The sequence below is a fragment of the Calliphora vicina genome, chromosome 5 (assembly GCF_958450345.1).
Source record: "Calliphora vicina chromosome 5, idCalVici1.1, whole genome shotgun sequence".
NCBI lineage: Eukaryota > Metazoa > Arthropoda > Insecta > Diptera > Calliphoridae > Calliphora > Calliphora vicina.
Genome location: NC_088784.1, coordinates 107639019 through 107661523, shown reverse-complemented (window position 1 = coordinate 107661523; position 22505 = coordinate 107639019). Strand labels below are relative to the sequence as shown.

At 31.3% G+C, this 22505-nt stretch overlaps 1 protein-coding gene across 2 annotated transcripts; it reads left to right on the top strand.

Moving 5' to 3' along the window:
- The first annotated feature begins 3084 nt into the window (after positions 1-3084).
- Positions 3085-21928, top strand: ACC (acetyl-CoA carboxylase). Of its 2 annotated transcripts, XM_065512529.1 has the most exons (15): positions 3085-3468; positions 3553-3770; positions 7105-7226; positions 13906-14272; positions 14353-14641; positions 14712-17811; positions 17873-18494; positions 18622-18924; positions 19007-19177; positions 19238-19931; positions 20009-20202; positions 20268-20678; positions 20751-21098; positions 21168-21302; positions 21366-21928. In XM_065512529.1, the coding sequence occupies exons 1-15, from the start codon at positions 3378-3380 to the stop codon at positions 21501-21503; spliced, it is 7203 nt and encodes a 2400-aa protein (XP_065368601.1). In that variant the 5' UTR covers positions 3085-3377; the 3' UTR covers positions 21504-21928. The 2 variants fall into 2 exon arrangements, with proteins under 2 accessions (XP_065368601.1, XP_065368602.1); XM_065512530.1 differs by lacking the exons at positions 3085-3468; positions 3553-3770; positions 7105-7226 and adding an exon at positions 9651-10085.
- The last annotated feature ends 577 nt before the right edge of the window (positions 21929-22505 follow it).

Here is a 22505-nt window from a genome sequence, read left to right as displayed (position 1 = left end):
TTTTTTTTTATTAATTTGTACTAAAATCGTTGTTGATTATAAGTTTTTCAAGCATTTACTAATAAAATAAATTTTAGCATTAATATATTCCGTTCTAATCAAAAATGCAATTCAAATGCTATTAAAAGTATTCACGTCAACACATTTACCTTTTCAAAAAATGCTAAATTGCTAAATAATTCTATGTGTAAAAGTTTTTATTACAAATTGATTTTAAGCTGATTAATAATTTTACAAAGGTCAAATTTCGCGAGATAAGTAAATAGAAAAATTCCTTATAAAAAAGCAAAGTTACACTTTATTTGCAATCAGTAAATTTTTTACCCTTCACCATGACCCCATAAAGTATGTTGAAATCAACATTCCGAATCCCCCAAATAACTTACAAACATGGTTGATACATCAATTTAAATTTTGGAAAAATCGGCCCACAAATGGCTGTAATATAAACAAAGAAGCTCGACAACTTCAACTTTAGATTTATATTAAAAATATGGATATCTAATGATAAACATTTAAATTACCTTTCCTGTGTCATAGAAATTCAGACCGACAAACATGACAAACATAATCGGTAAATAAAATGTTTAACCCGATTTTTTTTCACCAAAATATTTGTTTTACTAAAAATGTTTTTCACAATTGTTTTCAATCGGTATCTTAAAGTATACCCTGTTGAAGTGTATTTCAGATTCGGCACAGCCGAATTAGTTCTCATACTTGTTTTCAATCAATTTACAAATTAGATTTTTGCCTGACAATTTCTGAAGTGAATACCATTATTTATGGAGTTTATTGACTTTTTAACCTTGAACAATTGTAAGTTCTTTCAGTACAATCTAGTTTATAAATTACTTTGCATAATTAAATTACAACTATTTCTATTCCCCACTGAATATCTAGGAAAAATTAAAATCAGCACATTAAACTTTTAAAACCTTGAATTGTAAATACATTTTATAATAAATCTTGATTATAAATAACCAACAATATTTCTGCTGACATAATCATAATAGTTATCAGTTTTATTACATCCGTCAAAATATGCCATTTAATTTTTTTTATCATCTGGTTGTAAGGGAAACAAGTAAAATTATTGAATATTTAGGATTTTTTTTTTAATATCAATATTGTTGGAAATTCAGAAAAGTATTTCAAGACACTTTAATTCATAATGGCCAAAAATACCATAAAATGCAAAAAAAAATTTTGCATTTTAATATGAAAACTTTTCGGTTTTAAAAATTGTAAATAGGAAATTTTCCCGAGCATGTATAATTTTGTTATTCCATTTGTAATTTCATAAAGTATATATATTCTGGATCGCTATAGATAGCGGAGTTGATATAGCCATGTCCTTTTTAATTTCTACATTTTTCATTTGCGACCCCACAAAGTTTATATATTCTGGATTGTTATATATAGATGGCAGAGCCGATATAGCCATGTCCGTCTGTATGTTGAAATCAACTTTCTGTAGCCCCCAGATATTTCAAAGACCTTTGCAACGCCATATTAAGTCGGACCTACAATGGGTCAAAATCGAAAAAAATATTTTCTAATCCCAATTTTTTTCACCAAAACAAATTTTTTTCTCATAAATTTTTTTTTCAACAATAAACGAAAAAAAAGAAATTTTGAAAAAAAATTTAATTTTTTAAATTTTGAAATAAAAATTAATTTTTTTTTTTATTTTTTTTACCTAATAATATTTAAAATTTTTATTTTAAAATATAGATTCTATTACCACAACTGCTTTAATTTCCAATTCTGGTTTAGAACCAACTTAGAAAGAATTTTTGATGTACATACTATAAAAACCAAATTTGTAAAAAATACCTCTGTTGACTAATAGTTCGTTTTGAAGATCTGTAAGAGGTCTGCTGTTTTTAATTGTATAATTTTTTTTTATTTACATTTTAACTAACTAAATGCCTAATTTATTGTTGTACATATCGCTCTCGTTCAACAATACTGTATTAACTCAAAAACTTTTCTTTTTAAAGCTTAGAAAGTTTTATTTAACGAAAATTCCGCAATATTAAGAAAATCCATCAATTCTTGTATTCCATTTTATTTGTTCATTGTCTGCAGCTAGTGTTATGTATTGTTTTTTTTTCCAAAAATATAAAATAAACAAATTTTGAGTTAATACAGTATTGTTGAACGAGTGCGATATAAGTTCAAATTTAAATTGACAAATATTTGACCTAGATTTCATAACATATCGATTGGATATAAATACTTTAAATCAATCTCAGTTAAATCTCTAGACCCAAATTGTTTTACTAAAAATATAATTTGTTTATAATTTAGATTTTTGTTATTTTTGAAATCTTGAAAAAAGTATTTGATGAATTTTTATAAACAATGAAATAATAAATTAACCGGTCTTTATGCAAAAAAAAAAATTAAATAAAAAAACCGTAGTAACAATACTTAAAAAGACGAATGAGGTAAATGAAAATAATATAATAAGAAATAGAAGGCATTGACCTGAGTCTTGACGTCTACACTAAAATAAATATGTACTAAAAAAAAGTCTGTATTATCCATACTGTGCTCATAGATCTAAATGACATAAATTACTTTTATATATTAATGAATAAAATTTTGTTGTTAAATTTGTTTTCGTATGGAATAAATAAACATTCATTAGCTTAAAATAAAATGAACATTGCACTTAAATTTCAAAATAAAACAACAACTTACACAAGAAATATTTCAAAAATTTATATTTCTTTTAATGAAGTAGACTTTTTTGTTTCATTTTTTTTTTGACCGCAAATTTACACAATAATCAATTCAATTTAGTTACTCGTAATATACATAAATATTAATTAAATAATTTTTTTCTATTAAATTCCTTTTTGCGTTGATTTTTTGTTTTCAATTTAACCCTTAAAAGCTGTGTTTAACTGAAATGGCAACAGGGTTTAAAATATGCATACATATTTTATTATTTTTTGGTTTTAATGATTCAAATTAATAATTGTTATCATTGAATATTTGAAATGTATGAATTAATCTTTTTTGCTTTTTTTATAGCTCATCCCATCAGGTGACCATGCTTATCTCTAATTCTAAAACTTGAACAGTATTCAATAAAAAAAAACTAAAAAGAAAACGAAAACAACTGAATTAATTTATGCCAAGACAAAACTAACAATTCCTTATAAAGAACAACACACGACACACAACCATATAAAATCAATCTCCCCTCTCTACAACAAGTCGCATTTAATTTTACGTGACGTGTAAATGCCCGATAATTATACAACATTGATTTGCCTTTGAAATTGTAAACCATAAACAGGGTCAAATAATCAATAACAAAAATAAATTTCAAATTACTTGCCCTTATAACAAATTCATCGATGCTAATAACTACTTTGCTAGTCTCCATCACTTTTATTATAATTTTATTGGCTTTTTTAAGGACTCGCTATCAGCCGCCTATAAATCAGGGTATTTTTAAGTGCTATTTGCTATTATTAAATATTAAACAAATATTAATTTATTTTATTTCTTTTTTTAATTTTTACTTTTTAGAGAACTCCTTAGATTGTGAGAAAAATAACGCCAGAAGCTCCTCAACGAAAAGCATAAAAAGGGTGCAGTTTTCAAGTGATAGCATTAAGGAGTCACAGACAATTTGTGATAATTTAAAAAATTGTTCAGAATTGGAGCAGGATTTTGCAGCGACAAACAACAATAATAATAACAACATCAACATGAGTAATTCAAACAACGATAGACCAAGTTTTTTGGTAAGTTTTTACTTATTTTTCAAACACTAAAGAGGTTTTCATAATCTATAGTAGAATTCTAATATTTTATAACATTATCTTATATTTTTCTCAAAATTTTACTTAATACTAAAGATTTTGAATGCCTAATCTGTGTTTTTTTGTTTTAAATATTTTAAAATCGTATGTATAAGTATAGTGTTTAAAAAACATTAAATTTTTTGCGTGCTTTTGAATTTCTGATAATTTTAAAATTATGACAAGCACTTATTCTCCCACTAGTCATTTGCAGAACGCGTGACAGGGCTATTAGGTTATCATATCAAATATAATTACCTAGTTAAAGATGATAGATACTTATGCTGCCAAGTTGAAGGTCGATAATTCTTATGAGGATTTGTTTTTAATTTCTAATTATTTCTTTAACTTATACCCTAATGTTTTAGTAATTTGTAGTTTCAAAAATATTCAGGACTATTCCTGTTCTGTCACTTTCAGATTTTCTAATGCGTAATTGCAACAAATTACAAAAATATTATGCTTTATGTTATTAACATATTCTTTTCTACATCATTTCCAATTGTATTTTTGAAATTTCTAATTGAATTTCAGAAATTTCCAATTATATTTCATAATTTTCCAAATGCATTTCAGAATTTTCCAAATGTATTTAAGAATTTTCTAATTGTATTTTCTGAAACACAATTAGGAACTTCTGAAATACAATTGGAAATGGTGTTGTTATAACTGAATAGAAATCTATTAAATTAAAAAAAGGAACACAAATCAATTGGAAAGTATTCAGGACATCACACATTCGTTAGATCAGTATGTGCTTTAAACAAAGGTAACAAAGGCAAGAATTAATTTCAAAATCAAATTAAATTTCCTAATCATTGCGTTAATGAATTCATTATGAATTAATTCATAGGCTTAACTCCTTTGTACATACTTAAAATGTATTAAATCATTCCTTTGATAATTCATTCTTTATTGAATTAATTTCTTATTGAATCATTAAAATTTTCTTCAATTGAAGAGGTTTAATTAAAAGTGTATTAAATTTTTCTTAAATTCAAAACTATCAATTTGTAAATGATTAAAAAAAAGCTAAACGAAAACCTTAATGCAGAAAACGTATTTTAATTCAATTTGTATTAGATTTGAATTAAAAAATTTAATCATTCAAAGATTGTTATGAATTAATGCCATAATGAATTAATAAAGCCTTTGAATAAAGCTAAAGAATTAGATGTTGGGAATGGATTTATGGAATGAATGGCTGATATTTTTTTTAATCCCGATTTAAGATTTTGGTGAATTGAGCTCAAATTGAATTAATTAATTCGATGCTCTGAAATTGTGATGTGGTCGATTTGGATCTCTGTTAAGAGATCTGGAGAATCCCATGTTACCTTGTGTATTCGTTTGTGGGGGAATAATGAACCTCCAACCACAACATTGTTTGCTGCGCACATTTACAGAAACAGTTCGCTATTCACGGTTTTTATCCCCAATGTATTAGTAACCATTATACTCTCAAAATTTGTGTTAACATTGATCACCACGACTAGTTGTTGTTATCTTTAATGACAGGATCGGCTGCTTCCGTGGGGGCATAGCATTGAATGCATGTAAGGTTTCGAGCTTGATTACGAAGTCTGATAGATATGATTCTATCTGGATAGAGTTTCAAATGCCACATAAAATGGCAACCTCCGGTAAACTCTCCAGTATCAGACCATCTGATCTCACATAGTCCAAGGAATACAAAATTTTAACATTTAAAATCCTTACATAATTCCGCAAATCTCTACGCTTCCAGTAGCGTTCTGACGTTCCAAGTTCCAAAACGTGTCCTTATTTTCATTCCAAAAGTCGTCATCGGTAAATCGGATGGGTTTTCGTTATTTGTAGAGGTTTCTGCTTTGATAAAGGGTATATATTTGATGATTTGATGAATATATAGCTCTCTTACTTGTTACTTATACAAAGTAAATATATTCTGAATCGTTATTGATAGCGAAGTCAATAAAGCCATGTCCGTCTGACCAAATAACTTACATACATGGTTCATACTTCAATATATCCGCTACAGACTCGGTTCGGTTGCTAATATGGAGAAAATCGGGCCATAAATGGCTGAAATATAAGGAAAAACCATGACAACCTCGAATTTTTACCTATTTTTTTTTTATCTATATCTGGATAACTATATAATTAATATAGACAATATGGTTATATATCTAATGATAGATATTTCAAAAACCTTTGCAACGGCGTACATTAGGTCTTAGAAATCCGATCTACAAATGGTCAAAATCGGGAAAAATATTTTTTAACCCAAAAAAAATTGTTTAATAAGAAAATCAAAAAAAATAAAAAAACCGCACATATTTTATATTTTAAAAAATTAGCCAATAATTCTGTGAAAATTTACCCACCCCCATGAGATTTAAACCCATATTCATAAACAATTTTTCAATTTATTAAACAACATTGGTTTTATTAAGCTTTGATAAATTTAAGAGCTATTTCTGAATATGGGGCTTAATCTAAAGGTTAAAATTTATGTATGTATGTCACTGGATCAATTAAATTGAATGCTTTTGAAAGAAATAATATAAGAACTGACTAATTACACTAAAACAATTTTATAACTAAAAAAAACTCTTAAACTAAATTTCTGCATGTTAAACTAAAAACAGATGTTAACTAATCCTGCTAATATACAATAATAATAATAAAAATTAGGAGACCAAATATTCAGACCAAGTTCAGGTTTATTTTAAATAGAATTACTAAAGGATAATGTACTGTAATTTATAACAAAAAACTCACAGTTAGTTCATTCTTATTAGGCCCTAAATAGAACTTTATTTTATTCTATGAATTGTATGCTATCTCTATAAAGATATATTGTTATAAAGGCGGTGGGTTTTGCACCAAAGGATATTCCTTAAAACTTATAAATATGATTTAGTAATTTCATAAAAAATATTACTACATTGCAGGGAGGCTTGTTACAAAAATTTTTTTTCGGCAATAATAGAGAGGTAGGTTTTAGTATCAACAAAGGCAAACTGTTTAATATATTTTAATTTATAATGACAAACAACATACATAATTTTTTTTTAAATGATATTCAAGTTAAATGCATAGATTTGTTATGTTCTAATAAAAAATTCATACATATTTGCCTATTATATTTCTACAAGAGAAACCAAATTTCTGTTTAGAAAATTTGTTTGGTTTTCATACAAATTTTCTAACCTAACATTTCGTTTTTTCATAAAGAATTACATACATACAATACATATTTACAAAAATCTGTTAATATTCTTTGTTATTTCAGGTCGGTGATGAAGATGTTATTAATGGCTTGGAGGCAGCCGAATCCACTGATAACTTTCCCCAAAAGATAGAAAATGAACTACGTCCAAATGGTGACATTGCTGAAAGAAGAAAACGTTTAAGGTAAGTTACAATAATAAACAATAGATTTTTGTAAACAATTGATAAACATTGCATCTGACCATACCAAAGACAACAAGCTGCTGCGATCTTAGCAAACAGGTGATATTAGAAAGAGTACAAAATAAATAAACATGCCGCCATATATGACTACGTCATCATTTTAAACAACAAGTGGGCTTGCTGGTAAATAAAACCAAACATTTATTCTATACTCTCACCGCTAAATTCTCAATAAAAATAAAATTTAATAAAACGAGAGACGTTTATACGTCAAAAAACATCGTACGATATATTACAAGATAAATGTTTACTTATGTATGGATGTGGGCATCATATTTATACATACAATAGAGGTATATCTGTGTGCATTGGGGCACGTTGTAGCTATGAATTTGGGTATAACTTGTTAATGGGGAAAAATTGGGTACTTTTAGCTAACTTATTAAATTAAAAGGGTGTACAAATAGGTTTTTTTTTTAAAAAAAAGGTACTTGAACAAAGTTTAATTAAAACTTAAAAGGCCTGTTACGAAAATTTTTAATATACTATATTATTTTCTGATATAATTTAGTTATTTTCCAACTGTAATCTAACAGAATATTATTTTCAAATCATTATGACAAAACAGAGCAACACGTTTTAATTTTTAAGAAATTTTAATAGATAAAATTTTCATTAAATGATTTTGTAATTTTTATTTATTTATAAAGTACTTAATCAAAGTTTGATTAAAACTTAAAGGGTCTGATACGAATAATTTTAACTGAAAGCTATTATATATTCATATAATTATTATAGCAAATCAATTAATTGATTTCTTGTTTAGTTGGTTTTTAACTGTATAACGTAATGTAACATCAATATGACAAAAGAGAGCAATACGTTTTCATTTTTACAAAATTTTCATAGGTAAGCAAGCTATTTTTGTTAAATAAATTTGAGAAATTTTGTTTAAATAAATGTGAAATAATTAATTTTGTTTAGTAGAAAATTATAAAGGGCACTTACATATTCAATACAAGTGTGCTTCTTTGGCGATGTGTGGAAAAAATGTGAAATCAGTGTATTTTGTGAATTTTTAAAAGAGATTTTACCAATGAATTTTTTTTTTGTGTTTGAAAAACTAATGAATTTGTTTAATAATGATTGAATTTCGGTGAAAGTATCGATTTTTGGCAATACATTTTTTTTCTTTTTGCGTATTTTTTTGTAAAGAAAATTAGGATAATTATATAAGAATTTATTTCATTTGCAAAGTTAATCTCATTTGTCTGTATGTTAACTTAAGTCGGAACTTGTAACTGAATTTTGAAGCAGTTCTCGTAGCCCGAAAAAACATTCATGATAACAATGCAATATAATGTTCGAAATCGAATTATATTTAAAAAAATTGTAAAGTTTTTAAAATAATCTCTAGATCACCTAGATACAATATTATAAAAATGCATAATTATGTTCGAAATAAGGTGATCTAAAAATTTCGAATTTGGACATTTTGAAAAAAAAATCATGAATTTGAAAGTATATTTAATTTACTGTAAAATTGGTAGCGTTTTCTTTTTGGGAAAACCATCTTCTTATTTTTGGTATAATTTAGAATTTTTTGAAATTAGTTTTTGTGAAATTGAAAATTGATTTCTTTGATTTTCTTCGATTCTTCTTTTAGAAGAAATATCAGAGCGTTCTGCATCGATCGAAACAAATAGTAGTCGGACTGTCGTTTTTCGGCCAATGCTCGATTCAAACGAATCAGTTGTATTCGGTACAGGTTCCCGCTTGTAATCATATCTCACTCAATAGGTCGTTTTTCAATAACCTAAACTTAAAACAGTTATCCGTTTTGAAGAAATCTAACATAAAATCTGGTACCAAAATAAGTACATATGATGACCCCCTTAAAACAACACTGTTAATTACTATTATTCAATATAACAAACCGCAATAAAAAAAATTATGAATGAAATAACATTATTGTTCTCATTTACATAAAAAAAGATATTTCGAATTACTCTTAATATAAATAAAAACATGCAAATATTATACAGAAAATAAATTTTAATAATTTTAATGTTAGATTTCGATTATTTAAATTTAAAATATTTACCTTTGGGCTATAAAGAATATTTGTTTTCTTAATAAAAAAAAACAATTGTTTATTTTAATATAATTTAAGGTTTTTTGTCTTTTTTGGTTGAAATCTCTCACTTTCTCTCAGTGCGCATACAATAAACGTGTTTATTTTGCCTGTTGGTTGGTAGTACGTTAAAAGCAGAATATTGTAGACCTTTTGAACGGCGTATTAACTTATTTTGATTTTTTGATTTAAGCTTTAGTAGTATTTTCGACGTTGCTGGTTTTACAACGTAATTTTTTTGTATTGTGTTTCGATTCTTGGCCAACAAATAAATAAAAAAAACCCCATTAAAACGGTTATTTGTACAATATAATTGTAGTTATTATTAGTGGAGTGCTAGTTGTTGTTGTTATAATTATTGAATGAAAATTGTTTGTATATAACAAAATAAAAGTAAATAATAATTTTCATTAGAGTGCTGTTTATAATTAATTTGTTAAAGTGTTTTTGTTATATTTTATGTTTTTAGTAGTTCCTATACTACTGTTAACAACAATGCTAAAGAGGCGTGCCAGTAAACGTTTTGTGCTTGTTGAAACCGGTGAAACGGAAGATTCGGGAAATTCCAATCCTGACGTGAATATTACAGCTGCGTCTGCTTTTACCGCAGACGAAACTTCAACACAAAATTATTCTGCCTCAAACAACAATCAAGTCATGGATCAATCAAAATTGTTAAAAGTTAATACAAATTCCTTGGGTTCATCGAATACAACCAGTTTAAAGTAATAATTGTAGTATTTATGACCTTATCATTAATAGTTATTAAATATATTTAGTTTTAAATAATTAAAAAAAATTTACACGTAATTGGAATATGGTTAAAGCAATGACTGTAGCAGCAAAATATGACGTATAATACAATAACTTTTTATACTTGAGCACTAGGGTGGCCCCAGTCAACCTAGTATCTAAAATTGTCGAAGTCTAAAATTGTTTTCGGTCATTTAAAATCCTAATACGGAAACTTTGAGCAAAATCGGTTAATGTTTAAAGGTTTTATTTGAAGTATCGTGTTTTAGGTCAAAGTAGCAATATTTTCCAAAAAAAAAATTAAAAAATTTAATGTTGAAAAAAATCCAATAAAACATTTTCTGTTATCGTAATCCCATTACAATTTTATAACAAACTAAATCATAAAATTTCCAAAAATAAAATATTTAACGAAATTTCAAAAAATTTAATTTTTCGCATATGGTTATGGTTTGTAGGTGACAAAGAACAATTTTAGACCGGGAATTTTTTTTTAAATTTTCGGGAAATGTTTGTAGGGATTTTTCGGCAATTTCTTTATAAGTTTTCTTCTTAAAGTTACACTATTCAGATTCGTTGCAAATTTATAGTCAGTTGGCAGAGAAGCTTACGGTTGAAATAACTGATTTTTTTCACTAAACTCAAACCTAGTCGAAATTCTTAAGTTTTTTAATTAAATAATTGATTTTATACCTATTAAACTACGAGTGTGACAATACCGGTCAAATGCCACTATTAAATTACAAACCCTTAAAACGGACCAACATTGTACAAACAAATTGAGTTATTTTATACTTCTTTAAAAACGAGTCAAAGTCCAAAGACATTTTATTCGAAAAAAATTTAAAAAATTCCCGGGAATTTCCATGAATGAAACCATTTTTTTTAATTTGCTCCCGGGAATGGAAATTGTCGAGGAAATTAGGAACAAAATAAGGGCCACCCTATTATTTGTGCACTCACGCAGACATTTAGATGGACAGTTATGAAACGATATTTATTAGTTTTGGCCACAATTGAAAAAAAGGTTGTTGCTATTGTTACCAAAAATAAAGCACTTAATACTATCTTGATTTACAAAAAAAAACCTCATAAACAAAACAAAAAACACTTTGGCGTTAAGAAGACTCATTCTCATCTTAACAAATTAAATTAAGAGAAAGTCGATCTAACGGTTAGGCTTAATAGTTGTTATTACCATTGTCAAGCAAGAAATGTTGTAGAGTCTACAATGTAGACCTTTAGTTAACTACTTTTTTTGTAAATAGTACCTTGTTTTGTTAAAAAGAAACGCTTTTGTTAATCTAATATACCGTGTTTTTTTAGATATTGTTTTCTTTTAAGAACCCAAATTGGTTGGTGGATTTTGTAGATTCAACTCATCATATTTATCAAAAATCATATCCCGAAGTAGTATTGGTTCTATGAAAATTTGATTTCAACAAATAGACAGTTATCGTTATATCAACTTGATTAAATAAAAAAGTAATCAGTAGAAAATAGAAATTCAAAACTCATTTTGAAGGGTATATACAAATATTAATTCTATGTTCCAGTTATTACTAGGCATACTTCTAGGTGTTTAAATAAATTATTACAAAAAAATTAACTGTAAAATATGTATTCACTTTGTCTGCTCTGTCTGACCTTTCCTGCTGATAATAAAACAAATGTTTGTAAATACTCCTACATATGGACTGTCACAAAAAGTACCAATTTCTACCCACTAAAGTTTGTCTGCCTCTCTCTCTGTCTATGTTAAAGACCTTTCTTTCACTTAAAAGTTCTCATTTCTTTGTCTATTCATTGTTTGTTTTGATTGTGTCACACCACCACTAACCAATAAATGAAAAAAGAAAGAAAAATTTACAATCAAACTAAAATAACGATAAAGCATTTTTTGATTTAACATTATTAAATCTTTCTACTTTTTTTTTGTTTATTTATAATTAAATATCGTAAATTTAGTACACATTTTTTGTGAGATATGTATTTATATACACATATGAACAAGTGAAAAACTAATTGCAATTCAAGTAAAAAGTAACTACAAAATTGTTAGAACGTGTGTCTCTTTATCGGAAAAACGAAATTAAAACGAACGAAACTAAATTACACAAGATTTTTCTTTTAGATTTTCCACGCGAGTTGTTAATTAGGAAAAAAACGGCATAATATTAATTGTTATATTATTTTATTATTAGTAATTAATGAAATGTGCCGTGAGTATTAAAAAAATATGAAATTTTTTTAGTACCTACTTTAAATATTTCTAAAATATTTTTCTATACTCTATAAGGTAAGCTTTTTGTGGCCAAAATTGACAATTTCTGGTCATGTCAGCAAAAGTCTACTACAAAGCGATATACCACAATATGCCACAATACGAGAAAGTCGTGCCGGCTTTTTTTCGAAACGTTTTTGTTTTGTTATTAAGCCCAATTATCGTAAGGAAAGGTATTATTCAAATCCCCTTTTTATAATATGTATTTTGCATGAAGAATCTTTAAAATTTATATTTTACATAGTAGATAAATTTACATAGTAGATAAATATTTACATTGGAATCTTTTTTTTTGTATAAAATTAGTTAAACAAAAATTTTACTAATAAAAAAAATGCAAATAACAGTGCTATATTCGGTTGTGCCGAATTGTATATACCCTTCACCTTATAAATATATAAAAGAGAAACAAATAAAAGATGAATATATTAAAAACTACTAAATATTGGAGTTTAAAACACATCTTCAGTAAATCTTAAAGTGTATTTATGAATTTGATACTCAAATTCAAAATATTGAATTTAATTTTGTATAACTTTTGTGCATAAAGCTGTTTATTTTCATTTCAAAATCCGAGTTCTTTTCTGAATTTATAATATGCTATAACTGAAGGGTTTATTATAAAATGTATAAATTTGTTTGTAATTGTCGTGTTTTTTTTAAATTAAAGTTTATTCTAAATTTTCGAGTTATAAAATTATCTTTTTTGTTGTAAATTTTTTGCATAAAAAGATATAATCTTACCCCCATATGCATAAACAGTTTTTAAATTTATCAAAGGTTTATAAAACTAATTTTGTATGGAAATTTTGTTTTATAAACCTTTTATAAATTTAAAATTGTTTATGCATATGTGGGATAGTTTTTTGGCTTACTATTACCAATTATGTAGTCATTATTGTCATTATTATTATAAAGCATGTTACAGTAGCAATTAATTTAAAATTATAATTTCAAAACCAATTATGTAATTGTAGGACGAAACGAAAAATGTCAATAAAAAAATTTAATTTTTGAGTTCCTAATTTCCCGGACTTTTTCCCTTCCCGGGAGGAAATTAAAAAACTTTTCATTCCCGGGAACTCCCCGGGATTATTTTATTTTTCAAATCACACTACTCCATACATTTTGGAAACAAATAAATATCTAAAAATACTACATGTAGACATCTTTTAATTTCTTAAGTACACACATAGATAGATATACATACTACTTATAATGGAAATATTTCTCAGAATTTTAATTATGTATGTACTTTTGTATATTTTTAATTATACTCATAGACTTTGACCAACAAAACAGCAACGCATTGGAAACTTGTTAATTACCCAAGTAGGGTTTAACGCAAAAAACCTGTTTATTTCTTATAAGTGTATTATTGTTTTTGTGTTAAAAAAAACCCCTTACTAATTTGTTTGTCATTACATCCATCACCGAAAATAAAAAGTTGTTAAAATTAAGAAAAAAAAAGCAAAACTAATAATGTATGCATTTTTTTATCATTAAAGGCCCAGTATGTCTCGTGGTACTGGTCTGGGTCAAGACCGTTATCAAGACCGTGACTTTCATATTGCCACCACGGAGGAGTTTGTTAAGAAATTTGGCGGTACCCGCGTGATTAATAAAGTTCTGATTGCCAACAATGGTATTGCGGCCGTTAAGTGCATGCGTTCGATAAGACGTTGGTCTTATGAGATGTTCAAGAATGAGCGTGCCGTGCGTTTTGTTGTTATGGTGACACCAGAGGATCTGAAAGCAAATGCTGAATATATAAAAATGGCTGATCATTACGTCCCTGTTCCCGGTGGTTCGAATAACAATAACTATGCCAATGTAGAACTTATTGTTGATATTGCCTTACGTACTCAAGTGCAGGTAAGTTTGTTTAATTTGTTTAAAAATAATTACAAACTAATTGCTAAATATTTTCCGTCTCTTTATTATTATTATTTTAGGCTGTCTGGGCTGGTTGGGGTCATGCTTCGGAAAATCCTAAATTACCTGAATTGTTACATAAACAAAATTTGGTATTTTTGGGTCCTCCCGAAAGAGCTATGTGGGCTTTGGGTGACAAAGTAGCATCATCTATTGTGGCCCAAACTGCTGATATTCCTACTCTGCCCTGGTCTGGTTCCGATTTGAAGGCCCACTATAGTGGCAAGAAAATTAAAATATCAAGCGATCTATTCAATCGTGGCTGTGTTAGTAATGTCGAAGAAGGTTTGGCAGCTGTTAATAAAATTGGTAAGTTTAGATAAACATAAACCAACACACATACATTCAACACTAAATTTCTGAACTATTTTCCTTTTAGGCTTCCCCGTCATGATTAAAGCTTCTGAAGGTGGTGGCGGTAAAGGTATTCGTCGTGTCGATACAACTGAAGAATTCCCCGCTATGTTCCGTCAAGTACAAGCTGAAATCCCCGGTTCGCCCATTTTCGTTATGAAACTGGCAAGTGGTGCCCGCCATTTGGAAGTACAATTGTTGGCCGATATGTATGGCAATGCCATCAGTTTGTTTGGTCGTGATTGCTCCATACAGCGTCGTCATCAGAAAATCATTGAAGAAGCTCCCGCCATTGTTGCCCAACCCGAGGTGTTCGAGGATATGGAAAAGGCTGCCGTACGTTTGGCCAAAATGGTGGGCTATGTCAGTGCCGGTACTGTGGAGTACCTGTATGATCCCGAAGGCAAATATTTCTTCCTCGAATTGAATCCACGTCTTCAGGTGGAGCATCCGTGTACAGAAATGGTGGCCGATGTAAATTTGCCAGCCTGTCAATTGCAAATCGGAATGGGTATTCCGTTGTATCGTTTGAAAGATATACGTTTATTGTATGGCGAAAGTCCCTGGGGTACTTCCATTATTGACTTTGAAAATCCCCCAAATAAACCTCGTCCTTCCGGCCACGTTATTGCTGCCCGTATTACTTCTGAAAATCCAGATGAGGGTTTCAAACCCAGTTCGGGTACGGTGCAAGAACTTAATTTCCGTTCCAGCAAAAATGTGTGGGGTTACTTTAGTGTAGCCGCCTCTGGTGGTCTTCACGAATTTGCCGATTCCCAATTTGGTCATTGTTTCTCTTGGGGCGAAAATCGTCAACAGGCTAGAGAGAATCTGGTAATTGCCTTGAAAGAACTTTCGATTCGAGGTGATTTCCGTACCACAGTCGAATACTTGATAACCTTGTTGGAGACGAATAGATTCTTGGACAATAGCATCGACACTGCCTGGTTGGATGCTTTAATTGCTGAAAGAGTGCAGTCCGAGAAACCTGATATACTCTTGGGTGTAATGTGCGGAGCTTTACATATTGCCGATCGCCAAATTAGTGAGGCATTTAGCAGTTTCCAAACATCATTGGAAAAGGGTCAAATCCAAGCTGCCAACACGCTGACCAATGTGTTTGATGTGGAGTTGATTAATGGCGGTATGCGCTATAAAGTGCAAACGGCTAAAAGTGGTGCCAATACATATTTCCTCTTGATGAATAATTCGTTTAAGGAAGTCGAGGTGCATCGTTTGTCCGATGGTGGTATGTTACTGTCATTTGATGGAGCTTCTTTTACCACTTACATGAAAGAGGAGGTGGATCGTTATCGTATTGTGATTGGCAATCAAACTTGTGTGTTTGAAAAGGAAAATGATCCTTCTTTGTTGAGAAGTCCCTCGGCCGGTAAATTGATTAATCTGCTGATCGAAGATGGTGCTCATGTTAACAAGGGCCAGGTTTATGCCGAAATAGAAGTAATGAAAATGGTAATGACCTTGACCTCAGTGGAGGCGGGTATTGTTACCTTTTTAAAAAGACCAGGTGCTGTGTTAGATGCTGGTTCTTTACTAGGTCACTTAGAACTCGACGATCCTTCTTTGGTTACTAAGGCACAACCTTACAAAGGACAATTCCTCCAACCAGAAAATCCTCAACTTCCAGAGAAGCTTAACCATATTCACAACACTTACAAGTCAATTTTGGAGAATACTTTGGCTGGTTATTGTCTGCCTGAACCCTACAATGCCCAACGTTTACGAGATGTTATTGAGAAATTCATGCAAAGTTTAAGAGATCCTTCTTTGCCATTGCTTGAATTACAAGAAGTTATAGCCTCGATTTCCGGCCGCATACCCCTCGCGGTGGAGAAGAAAATACGCAAACTTATGACTCTGTATGAGCGCAATATTACCAGTGTTTTGGCACAATTCCCTTCGCAACAAATCGCCAGTGTTATTGATTCGCATGCGGCCACTTTACAAAAACGCACCGATCGTGATAATTTCTTCCTGACCACCCAAGCTATTGTACAACTAGTGCAACGATATAGAAATGGCATCAGAGGGCGCATGAAGGCTGCTGTACATGAGTTGTTACGGCAATACTACGATGTTGAGTGTCAATTCCAACATGGCCATTACGATAAGTGCGTGGGTTTGGTTAGAGAACGCAATAAGGATGATATGCAAACGGTAGTAAATACAATCTTCTCCCATTCCCAAGTGGCCAAAAAGAATCTATTGGTTACCTTGCTCATAGATCATTTGTGGGCTAATGAACCTGGTCTTACCGATGAATTGGCCAATACTTTAAGTGAATTGACTTCGCTTAATCGTGCCGAACATTCTCGTGTCGCCTTAAGATCTAGACAAGTTCTAATCGCTGCCCATCAACCGGCCTACGAACTAAGACACAATCAAATGGAGTCTATATTCTTGTCTGCTGTTGATATGTACGGCCATGACTTCCATCCTGAAAATCTGCAACGTTTGATTCTATCGGAAACCTCAATATTTGATATTTTGCACGATTTCTTCTATCACTCCAATCGTGCTGTTTGCAATGCTGCCTTGGAAGTTTATGTAAGAAGAGCTTACACCTCCTACGAATTGACTTGTCTGCAACACTTGGAACTGTCCGGAGGTTTGCCTTTAGTACACTTCCAATTCTTATTACCCACTTCCCATCCAAATAGACTGTTCTTGCGCATGGCTTCCGATGAGAACGGTCCCGAAAACTTGGGTGGTTCTTACCTTCGTACTGGCTGCATGGCTGCTTTTGATTCCTTCGAGCACTTTGACATGTATTCGGATGAAATTTTGGACTTGCTCGAAGATTTAGCTTCGCCCGCCATGGTTAGTGCTAAAGTTTTAGAGGCTGTTGAGGCGGCAGATTCCATGTGTGATGGCCGCTTGAGTACCTCCATCAATGTTTCTCTATCTGATCCCATAACACGGGCAAATGCCGCAGAGGAGGCTAAATCTACAGAACCCATTCACATAATCAGTGTGGCTGTGCGTGAGACTGGTGAGATGGATGATGTACAAATGGCCCAAATATTTGGCAGCTACTGCAAACAACATCGCGATGAATTGTTCCAAAGAAGAATAAGACGTATAACTTTTGCTGCATTGAAAAAGTATGTTTGTGTTTTTAAATTTTGTAAATAAATAAATTGATTTATAAATTATTGCTTTTAGACGCCAATTCCCCAAGTTCTTCACCTATCGTGCCCGTGACGATTTCGAGGAGGATCGCATCTATCGTCATTTGGAACCTGCCTGTGCCTTCCAATTGGAATTGAATCGCATGAAAACTTATGATCTCGAGGCATTACCAACTGCCAATCAAAAAATGCATTTATATTTGGGCAGAGCTAAGGTGTCCAAGGGTCAAGAAGTCACCGATTTCCGTTTCTTTATACGCTCCATTATTCGTCATTCGGATCTGATAACAAAGGAAGCTTCCTTTGAGTACCTACAAAATGAGGGCGAACGTGTTTTGCTCGAAGCCATGGATGAATTGGAAGTGGCTTTCTCCCATCCATTTGCCAAACGTACAGATTGTAATCACATTTTCCTGAACTTTGTGCCGACTGTTATAATGGACCCGGCCAAGATTGAAGAGTCTGTCACGAAAATGATCATGCGCTACGGTCCCCGACTATGGAAGTTGCGTGTCTTGCAGGCTGAATTGAAAATGTTGATTAGGCAAAATCCCCAAGCTCCCACACAGACTGTACGCTTGTGTATAGCCAACGATTCGGGTTATTTCCTAGACATATCCATGTACACGGAGCATACCGAAAAGGAAACTGGCATTGTAAGTTACTTCTATTTGGAAATTATTTTTTAAAATAGATTTTTTTAGATAGTTGTAGATGGGACTAAAACGAGTCCTATGATTTTAGATATCACAATATATTGATAATTTTTTTGTTTCTTTCCAGATAAAATTCAAGGCCTATGGCGATAAACAAGGCTCTCTTCATGGTTTACCAATTTCCACGCCCTACATGACCAAAGATTTCTTACAGCAAAAACGCTTCCAGGCACAAAGCAACGGCACTACATATGTCTATGACATTCCCGATATGTTCCGTCAAATGACCGAACGTCTGTGGAAGGAATATTCCATGGCTCGTCCATCTATTGATGTGCGCATACCCGAAAAGATTTTGGTCGAATGTGTAGAACTTGTTTTGGATGGTGATAACCTGGTTGAAATGAAACGTTTGCCAGGTGAGAATACGGTAAGTGTTGGGACATGAGAGATTTGTATTAAAAGCTTTGACTATGGATCTTCTTCTAATGTTTATTTTTGTAATTGTTTAGTGTGGTATGGTGGCTTGGCGCATTATTTTGGCCACACCTGAATATCCCGAGGGTCGTGAAATGATTGTTATAGCCAACGATTTGACCTTCTTCATTGGTTCATTTGGTATACAAGAAGATATTGTATTCCACAAGGCTTCACAATTGGCTAGAGCCAGAAAAGTACCAAGAGTAAGTCTTTTTATATTCACAGGATTTGGGAATGTTAACACTAATTCGTTGTTCTATTAGATTTACATTTCGGTAAACAGTGGTGCCCGCATTGGTTTGGCTGAAGAGGTTAAAGCCATGTTCAAAGTCGCATGGGAAGATCCCGAAGAACCCGATAAGGGTTTTAAATACTTGTACCTGACAACCGAAGACTACAGCCAAGTGGCCAGTCTCAATTCAGTGCGTGCCATTCTTATCGAAGATGAGGGTGAGCCCAGATATAAAATCACCGACATCATTGGTAAAGACGAGGGCTTGGGCGTTGAGAATTTGCGCTATGCTGGTCTCATAGCCGGTGAAACTTCTCAGGCCTACGATGAAATTGTTACCATCTCCATGGTTACTTGTCGTACCATTGGTATTGGTTCTTATTTGGTGCGTTTGGGTCAACGTGTCATACAAATTGATAATTCTCACATCATTTTGACCGGTTACGCTGCTCTGAATAAGTTGCTGGGTCGCAAGGTGTATGCCTCGAATAATCAATTGGGTGGCGTACAAATTATGTACAACAATGGTGTAAGCCACAAAACTGAGGCTTTAGATTTGGATGGTGTTTATACCATCTTAGATTGGTTGTCTTATATACCCGCATACATTGGTTGTGATTTGCCCATTGTCGACCCCAGTGATCGCATTGATAGACCAATTGATTTTATGCCTACCAAAGCACCCTACGATCCACGTTGTATGTTGGCTGGTAGAGTGAATCCTGGTAAGTTTATAAATAAAGCTAATGTTTAGAAAAAGCTTATGTAATGTAATGTTTTGTTTTTCTATGACAACAAACAGCCAATGCCAATGATTGGGAGAACGGTTTCTTCGATCGTGATTCCTGGAGTGAAATAATGGCGCCTTGGGCTAAGACCGTAGTCACAGGTCGTGCCCGCTTGGGTGGTATACCTGTGGGTGTTATTGCCGTAGAGACACGTACTGTTGAAGTTGAAATGCCTGCTGATCCTGCCAATTTAGATTCTGAAGCCAAGGTATGTACAAATGCTTTTAGTAACAAACCAATTATAGGAGTTTAACAATGATTTTGTTTTGTTAGACTTTGCAACAAGCTGGTCAAGTATGGTATCCCGATTCATCTTACAAAACTGCCCAAGCTATCAAGGACTTTAGCCGTGAAGAATTGCCCTTGATGATATTCGCCAACTGGCGTGGTTTCTCCGGTGGCATGAAGGATATGTACGAACAAATTGTTAAATTTGGTGCCTACATTGTGGATGGTTTGCGCGAATATAAAAAACCTGTACTCATTTACTTGCCACCCAATGCTGAGTTGCGTGGTGGTGCCTGGGCTGTCTTAGATTCGTTAATTAATCCCCGCTACATGGAATCCTATGCAGATCCTGAGGCCAGAGCTGGTGTTTTGGAACCAGAGGGTATAGTGGAAATTAAATACAAAGAAAAGGATCTAGTCAAGACCATACATCGTTTAGATGCCACCACAATAGAGGTAAGTTTTTTTTGTCATTTTCTTTTTAAAATATGTAGATTTGAAATTAAAACTTCTGTTGTTTAATTTTAGCTGAAAAGACAAATGGACGAAGCGTTGGTCGCTGCTGATAAAGTTAAGGCTGGCGAATTTGAGGAAAAAATCAAGGAACGTATTGCTACTTTGGTGCATGTTTACCATACGGTGGCTGTACACTTTGCTGACTTGCACGACACTCCCGAGCGTATGTTGGAAAAGGATTGTATTAGTGAAATCGTGCCCTGGCGTGAGTCCAGAGGATGGTTGTACTGGCGTCTACGTCGTCTTTTGCTTGAGGACAGTTACATTAAGAAGATTGTTAAAGCACAAGACAATCTTTCGGTCGGTCAAGCCAAGGAAATGTTGAGACGTTGGTTGGTGGAAGATAAGGGACCAACAGAGGTATGTTATAGATTTATTTTTTTAACATTCCTTTTGTAATTTAAAAAAATTTTTTTTTTACATTTTCAGTCCTATCTTTGGGATAAGAACGAGGGAATGGTAAACTGGTATATGGAACAAACTAAACCTGATTCCACTGTCTCCCGCAACATTAATGCTGTGCGTAAGGATGCCATAATATCCAGCATATCAAAAATGCTAGAAGTAAGTTCAAAAGCAACATCCTCTTCAACAAAAGATACTCATTTTAAAGTTTAAATTTTTCAGGATTGTCCCGAGGTTACTTTAGACGCCGTGGTGGGTCTATGTCAAAACCTAACATCTGTGAATCGTGGTGTGGTGGTTCGTACATTGGCGCAGTTACAATTGAATGAAGAGGCTGGCAATTCAAATAATCAAGGATGATACAGTTCGTCATCTTCATCTAAAACAACACATCCTTTATTTTCCTATCATTATCATAATTATTAGGTTTAATTACATACACTCTCTACATTCGTCTCTAATCCACAATTAATTATGTTTTTGTTATATATTTTTTTACATTTTATTTTTTTTGTTACTATGAAGTAGTAAATATTTTAAACACAAAAATATTTAAACTTCACTTTACTAAAACTAAAACAAACAAAAAGCATGACGACTCATTTACACCATCAAACAAACAAACATCCACCCACCAATCAAACTATGTTAATGACTTTAAATGATACTGTCTTTTCTAGAACCATTCAATTGTTATTATAAACTAATTTTCTTGATTATATTATATATATTTAAGACATTTTTTATTATTATTAATTTTAATTCGCATTTGATGTTATTTCTTACCTCCCCCCTCTTAGAATTATATGAATTTTGTAGTGAAAGAAAAACTGAACTGATGCTTTAAAGAAAATCGAAAGAAAGAAAAAAAAAACGAAAAAAAAACATTAAGACGATATTGGTTAAAATCGTCGGTGTTGGTTAAATACATTTTACGCACATTTCTTATTTTAATTATATAATTTCTTTTGTTAAATTTAAATTATATTTTGTTTTCGATTTCGAATCTTTATTTAATTTACATTATAATTATATGTTGTACAATTGAGTATAAAATACTTTCCATTAGTCTATACAGTTTATTGTAGAAAGCTAAGCTGTAATGTTAAAAATCTAAAACAAAAAAAAAAACTTATATTTTCAGGTATAAAAAATATAAATTTTGTAAAAAAAAATAAAAAAAACATGAAGAATATAGAAATATATTGTAAAAAATTTGGAAAAAAAAATGAGATCTTGTTTTTATTTTTCATCGTTAAGTAAAGGTAAATTATTGTAAGTGAATAATAAATATTAAGGGATTCCGACCAATTACTAGGATATATTTTCCAACCGCAGATTTAATATTGAACAAATTATAGT

Excerpts from the sequence above, each read along its gene's own strand:
- ACC (XM_065512529.1), top strand. The coding sequence starts at position 3,378 with ATGCTAATAACTACTTTGCTAGTCTCCATCACTTTTATTATAATTTTA. Across the intron at positions 18,495-18,621 it reads CCGAAAAGGAAACTGGCATT|ATAAAATTCAAGGCCTATGG; the intron begins GTAAGTTACTTC and ends GTTTCTTTCCAG. Across the intron at positions 19,178-19,237 it reads GAGCCAGAAAAGTACCAAGA|ATTTACATTTCGGTAAACAG; the intron begins GTAAGTCTTTTT and ends TTGTTCTATTAG.